Raw genomic sequence first — 7754 nt, 5'->3', positions numbered from 1 at the left:
GGGGGTAACGGCGTATGCGGCCGCTAAATGCAGCGTGCTCCCTGCATTAGCCGCGAGCCTCCCTGTTTGGGGTAATCCTCTGACATCAAGGGTTTCTCCAGCGCATTGAATAGGGTGAGCGGCTGGTGTGGGGGTTAAATGGTGAGGATCGCTTGTTTTCGGCCCCTCTCCAAATACACCCCCTTTTTTGATATTGGTAGCTGCAGGTGTGAAAGCGCTGAGGCCACCGCACCCCTGTCACTGAGCACACACATACTTCATACATGGAGGAGACGCTTGATCCGTGCACGTAATGGTGCTGATACTCCCCCTTAACGACACTTCTTACATCTACCCCAGGGTAACTGTGAATCTGTGCAGGGCACAATAAGGTCTTAAAACTATGGAGGCATTCTGGAGCGATACATATTGCCCAGTGTCAGAAAGCTCTGTCTATGTCACAGGTCATGGGTTCGCTAAAGGGATAATGACCTAGCTACAAGCACTCAAGAAAGGATAAGGACAGTGCATTGGACTACATACACCCCTTTTTCTCTAGCAAAAATAATTGGGTCGATGCACAGGGAAAGGCATCGACCCAGGTATTTTGCTAGTGGAAACTCAAAATCCTGGGTCCAACCCTGGAAGAGTTACCCTAGTTGGACCCAGGATGCACCTGGGTCCAGGGGCAGTAGAAATCTGTAACCCGAGTCCCATTCACTGCACTGTAAAGGCGCCACTGGGAGATGCTGTCATCTTCCAGCACCTGCCCTGCCTGCCAATGACGTCACTGGGCTTCTAATGGGAAATTGTTTCCAAGTCAGGTACAAAATCCCGTGTGTGGCCCGGCTTCCTAGAAAAGAGGGTACTTATGTTAGTTGGGTGCCCACTATACTTAGTACGCTCATACCCCCACTGTCCATGTCGGCATGGAGATGATTTTATATAGTGTGGCGAGCGCAGCGGAAAACTAAGCAAATAGCTTAGTGGGCGCCCAACTAACCTATAAGTACCGAAAAGAGTAGTAGTGTAAGAGACCTGATCTATAGGAAGAGCTGAAACTTGCATTCTGTAGAGGGCATCAAACTTGAGACACTTGGAGCAGTTTGAGCAGGAAGAGAGGAGAAAACTTACAGGAATCTCATTGCCGGTATTACCTCTGAAGGTTGTGTAATATAATATTAATTTAAGGGTCCTACATTTTCATTTGTTATATAATTTACAGAATTGGATCATTGGGTAGACAAGCATTAGGTTGACATGACTGAAGGTCGACAGGGTCATAAGGTTGACATGGTTTTTTTTAACCTGATTGTCGACACAGTGGACATGGACACAAACATAGTACTGCATCCCCTCGCATGGCTCGCTGCACTTGCCGTGCTTTGGGCACGATGTCTCGCTGCGCTCGGTGCACTATTTTATTCTCCCACCACGCCCTAGTGGATGGTAGGGCATGAAATACCGCCTGCCGGCACATGTCTGTTAAAAAAACAGTGAAAAATCCCATGTTGACCTAATGACCCTGTAGACCTAATGCTTGGTGACCCAGTGACCGTATTCCATAATTTCAAATAAACTGTTGAATCAACAACTAAATGCAAAGTTGGACTGGCAATTTTTTTTTTTTTTTTTCGGTTTCAACCTAAAACCCCACACACCCTAGGCGACTAAGGGCACCACCGTTTATAGTTAACTGTATCGGCTGTGATGTCACCAGGACCCAGCTAAGCATGTTAGTGTAGAACCTCGACTTTCTCTCTCTCTCTCCCCCCCCCCCCCCCCCCCTTTTTAAATTTTATTTATTAATAGTTTCTTATATAGCGCACACATATTTCACCGTTCTTTTAGAGATGTTTCATTATCTTGCACGGGAATGCAAAAATGATGTCTAGTTTATTTTGTTGGCAATGGCAGATATCACGTAAGGTAAAAGACAAAACAAAACCACAGGATTGAAACTGATGGAAGAGAATAAGCGACTTGTCAAAACATGCTGTGCCGGTGACACGCTATGCCTGGTTCCCTGGGGAGTTGCTGTAATTGGATGTGCATTGCCATATGGTCTTATTTACCCCTAAAGATGTGCAGGACATGCATTAACCACTTAAGTGACTGAGAATATACAAGCAATGCAAACAATGCTTTACTGATTCTAGTTCCTCAAGGTTTCTCATTCTTAAGAAAAATAATGGAAAAAAAGGGTACTTGTGTATTATCACGGCGCCCATCGCATATCAGAAGGCATACGATGGTATGCGATGCGATACAATGTTAGCAGATGTTATACAATTTCAAATTGTATACCATCGAATTGTATGGCATACACAATGGTATAAGATTTTTAAATTGTATAAGCACCCTAATGGGTGTTTTTAATGTTAAATGTGCCCCCTATAAGATAAATAATTGTATAAGCACCGTAATAGGTGCTTACAATGTTAAAAGCACCCCTACGCCACCCTTCTATCAACGCCAACCCGAAGCGTGGCGAGCGCAGCCTTACGCGTCCTCCGACCTTTTCATACCCCCACTATCCACGTCGGCGTGGAGTTGACTTTATATAGTTTGGCGAGCCCGAAGCGTGGCGAGCGGCCGCGGAATACATGTGAAGTAATGCTGGGCTCAGTGCGCTCGCCACGTTTCTGGCTCGGTGGCTCGCTGCGCTCGCCACACTATATAAAATCAACTCCACGCCGACGTGGATAGTGGGGGTATGAAAAGTTCGGAGGACGCGTACCGCCGCCCCTCGCGGGCTCGCCATGCTTCAGGTTGGCGTTGATAGTGGCAGTGGCGTGGGGGTGTATTGTAAGCACCTATTAAGGTGCTTATACAATTAAAGATTGTATATACAATTTTTTAAATCGCATCTCATTGCATTGTATGCAGTTTTATGCCATATACAATGCTATACAATTTTAAATGGAATACAATGCCATACGACTGAATATCGTGGGCGCCGTGATAATACACAAGTACCAAAAAAAGAATGGTTCCACTAGCATACCTCCCAACATGACCCATTCCAGGAGGGACACATTGCTCTGTTTCTGGACATCCCTCGTAATACATGATTGCCATCACCAGTTTTAACAGGTTTGGGGCAGCATGTATTAAAATAAATTGCCGCAGCAATGCTAGCGCATATGTATTGACATATGCGGCTATCATTGCGGTGTGGTGACGGAGGGCCCCCGCGATACCTGTGATGTGCATATACAAACAATGATTTTCCAATTCTAAATTGAAGAAAAGGTTTTTCAAAAAATCTCTGCAGTCTTTTACGAAGTGGAGTAGTTCCACTAGCGAATTTACAATTGGGTAATGTCATTGCTATGTAGTTTATCATGACAGATGGTTTTCCTCCATGTCTGCAAATGCAGCATTAATGGAGCAAGCCATCTTGCCCAAAGTATGCCGAGCAACTCTAGGGTACAATGATCACATATGAGGAATCTTTATTTTTTAAACCTCTTTATATGAAGTCCTGGCTCTGTAAATGAAAATCAGGGCAGTTTTCCACTATCGGGGAGGCATATAATCTCTAGAATAATTCATAAATGAAATTCTTTCGAAGGAATAATTACTCTGTCTTCCCGGAAGTTTTTCGTGTTTAAAGGCATAGTTGTCAGTGAAGAATAAATTCATTGTTACCGACCGTAAGAGCTATAGATCAGTAAAACACAACACCCTCCTTAGCTATGCAAGCTATGTAACACTATAGTGGTTATGGGTGTGACTAGTGCTATGATTCCTGGTCTTACGTTCTGAATGTGATTTGCTTTTCCTTTGTGAATTTGTGTACGCTTTACCAATTGGTTTAAAATGATCTGGTAGTAAATTATATGAAGCTAGTTACAGCGGATGGCAACTGTATATGGCCTGAAGTTCCTGATCTGTGCAGTCTCTGTATAATCCTGCTCGGATTATTTGCTGTATTACATATCGGCTGTATGTTAGATATTGTCACACTCTGCTTTAATACAAATAGGATAAGCTCATACATTTTAAATCTCTTTTTTTCTCTTCTTGTCCCTGTAAAATTGCCCTGACCACTGTGTATCTGGGGATTAGCAAACCTCCTGCATTGTGGCAGATAGGCCTGTAATATTTACAGATTTCTGTATGAATATCTATTACCATTCTATTGGCAAGCATCCAGGGCACTGTGTCCCTTTCAGCCCTTTATGATCACCGCCTATAAATATCAGATGGCGTTTATTGAGTGTAAATCTGCGCACACGGGTGAGGATCATTTGGTCGACCAACCTAAGGTCGACTTGCATTGTGTCGACCAGTGAAGGTTGACATGGCTTTAGGTCAACATTGGGAAGGTCGACGTGGCTTTTCATGTTTTTTTTTTGTCCCGAATGTGGACACTATCGGTGCGCCACGTCCCCTCGTATGGCTTGCTGAGCTCGCCATGCTTAGAGTGCGGTGCCTCGCTACTCTTGGCACGCTCATCTATTCTTCCTCCACACCCTAGGGCATGAAATACTGCCTGTCAGCACGTTTGCTCAAAAGTGAAAAACCCCATGTCGCCCTTACCAAAGTCAACCTAATGACCATGACCTAAAGCCATGTCGACCTTTTCAGTGTGTCAACCTAAGGCCTTTCAACCCAATACATGTTGACCTAACGACCGTACAGTTAATGATACATCGGCCAGTATGTACACTGGATATAGGTAATTGTGCGCTCCCGCGCATCATCTGTACATGCAGCTCAATCTTGTCGGTGACTGCACATATTGGGCAGGTGACTTCACTGACTGATATCGTTCTCCTGTGGCACCGCCAATATAGTTCACTATATTGGCAGCCTTGGTAATCATCCAGTGTACCCAGCTTAAGACAGCTAGATCAATCAACGAGGAAATACCAAGTCTTATTAAATCACACAAGATCTAAAGGTTTGGTAGTTTGTCATATTTCATTTGATATCCTATTTGGCTGTGCCCGCTGCCCACCTCTTTGATCAGCTTGCGGCGTCCCCTGCCCATAACTACTCTGCATCCCCTGTCCAGGGCAAATCTTATGTGCAGCTGGTCCGACCTCCCAACTCCGATCCAATGCCCACAGGACCGCGCATCGGTTCAGACTGGGTCTACACATGCGATTTGAGCCAATTTCACAGCCCGATCCAACTGAATTGGGTGAAATCGGGCCCAAATAACACAGTGTATAGGGGCATTAAGAGTTCTACGGGAGAAAAGCACTATATAAATAAAACTATTCTCACAGATTTTTCTTATGAAATCCTATAGCTGCAAGTTGGTGAATCCCTGCTGATTGAATCAACCTGACGCAGTAATTAGTCGCAGACTAAGCCCCACAGCTAATTCAATATGCCCCATTGTGATTTCCATATGGGGAAAGTGCTCCCCCCCCCCTCCCCACTGGTTAATCTAATATATATCTAAAATCTTGTTAGTGGGAATTCCTGTCGTATTAACACGTTTTATAAATATTTATAAAGTGGTGCGTTGAAATTACAGAAGTCCTACTAACCTAATAATAATAGTTTTATTTATATATGCTTTTCTCCCATAGAACGCATAGGGCCAGATGTAGCAAGCTTCAATGATAAAGTGGAGAGTGATAAATAACCAGCCGATCCACTCCTACCTGTCATTTTTCAAACGGCCTGTAGTGTGGCAGTTAGGAGCTGGTTGTTTATCACTCCCCATTTTATCACTTTTTGAAGCTTGATGCATCTGGCCCAAGAGCTTTCTGACTATCGTGACTCTTCAACCACTGCATGCATGGATGTGGCCACTGGACTATCCTTGGCTATGTATGCATTGTATCGTTTGTCAGAGTGAACAGTCAGTTCAATAGATATTTGATGACAATATTGTTTGCAGTGTTGTCTAATGTGCACCCAGTTTTAGTTCTCAAGTCATTCCAAATAGTATATGTCATACAAACCTAAAAAATGGATTTTTAAGGCCCACTGCACTTGGAATCACAGGTTCCAAATTGATGTTTATACATTCCACCAGATGGTGGCACTGCTGTGGTGTTTTTGCATGTCCTTGCAGCATACTGCCTTTAGTCAATCACCGTTTCCAGCTGGTCACATTATCTGTCTTTTGTAATGAGTAATTTTATAATTAACGTAAGTATTTTAAACAGTGCTTTCCATGCCCCTACGTATTGGAGTTTTTCATTTCTGTTTTTCATTTCTTATGTATTATCATACCGTGAATGTCATGCAGATGTGTGCACCCAAATGTAGGATATATTGTACAGTACCTGGTTAGAGTTGTGGTTTAATTACACATTTGCCCAATAAATACACTTCTTCATATTGATATTCTGTAATACTCGCTTTTTCTCTCTCAGGGACATCATGATCACACATTTTGACCCCACCATCACCTTTGATGGACTGACTAATGAAGTGCGAGACATGTGCTCCTTTGACAATGAGCAGCTCTTCACAATGAAGTGGATCGATGAAGAAGGTAACTTACTAACCCACTGAGCCTTATAGCATGATTTTTGTTATATGAATGTGTGTGGTCTGTGAACTGGAAATGGCATAACATGTACAGGGTACTTTCTGCATTTATTGCCTACAGATGAATAGAGAGGTGTACTTCTGGCAGGAAGGAACCAGCCATATGCTCACATGTGGTAGATCATGGGGTTAGATACAGCGGCGTAACTATAGCACCGCAGCCCCCGCCACCGCGGGGGGGGGGGGGGGGCGCTGTGCATGTGGGGGCGCCGGGGGCTGCGGTGCTATAGTTACACCCCCAATCCCCCGCAGACTTACCTATCTCGCCGGTCCCGGCGGCTCCGTTCTTCTGCTGAGGACCACCACAAAATGGCCGCCCCCATATAGCACACAGTTCTCTGAAACTGTCTGCTGTATGGGGGTGGCCATTTTGTGGTGGTCCTCAGCAGAAGAAGAACGAAGCCGCCGGGACCAGCGCGATAGGTAAGGCTGCAGGGGATTGGGGGGGTTTTGCATGGGCGGCGGGGGATTGGGGGTGCTTGGTGGGGCGGGGGCGCCCAAAACTTCGTTACGCCACTGGTTAGCTATGCAAAGAAGATATGGCATTGCTACATGAATTCTCATGGTCATTTAGTACGAGAGGTAGAGGAGGTCTGGTAGCTGGTCATAGATATTACTGATATCTGTCATTTTTACCCAACTCTAAATTAATTTATATGTTTGATATAAAAGACTTCACCATTGCCAAAGTGTTTGCGTTAGAAATCCTTTGACATACAGTAAGTGTCTTTAACAAAATATGTGATCTGATACTTGAAGCAGTTGTAAGTTCTTTAACCACCTAACAGGTTAATATTTATATTTTTTTTAAAAGTCACCAAAATGATCTAGTGTTTTTTTTTTTTTTAACTGTATAGCAGCCCATACACGCTGCAATGCGGGCTGTGCGTTATGTGCTTTGAGGTGCGCGCTCCCGCGGCACCTCATCGCACAGTACAAAAAGTATGTGCTTGCACATACTTTTTGTGCTTAGTTTTCATCACATTGCATCGCATTGCATGCACAACGCATGCACAGGCAATGCGATGTGATGCGTGCTAGTTAAGCACCGAACGCACACCCGTATTGCATCGTGTATGGCCAGCATATGAAATTTAGATTTACTGTTACTGTAATATAGAATAAATTTAGCTCAAAGGAGTTACACCCCAAAATACAACCTTCCATATAAAGATCAGCATAAGGGACCAGTAAATACCAGTGAGTCTCCTGATCACTGAGTGCATCACTGGACTGTATCTTACCATGAT

The 7754-nt window shown here is 44.1% G+C and overlaps 1 protein-coding gene across 1 annotated transcript in view; it reads left to right on the top strand.

Annotated features, from left to right (window-relative positions):
* The window catches only part of PRKCI (protein kinase C iota), a 135096-nt gene that overhangs the window by 46162 nt on the left and 81180 nt on the right, over positions 1-7754 (top strand). The window contains exon 2 of the mRNA XM_083177791.1: positions 6327-6448. Coding sequence (XP_083033917.1) covers positions 6327-6448 — 122 coding nt within the window. The remainder of the gene's footprint in view (positions 1-6326; positions 6449-7754) is intronic.

This window comes from Crinia signifera, chromosome 3, assembly GCF_055691185.1.
Source record: "Crinia signifera chromosome 3, ASM5569118v1, whole genome shotgun sequence".
Lineage (NCBI taxonomy): Eukaryota > Metazoa > Chordata > Amphibia > Anura > Myobatrachidae > Crinia > Crinia signifera.
This window is presented reverse-complemented; position numbering and strand designations above follow the sequence as displayed.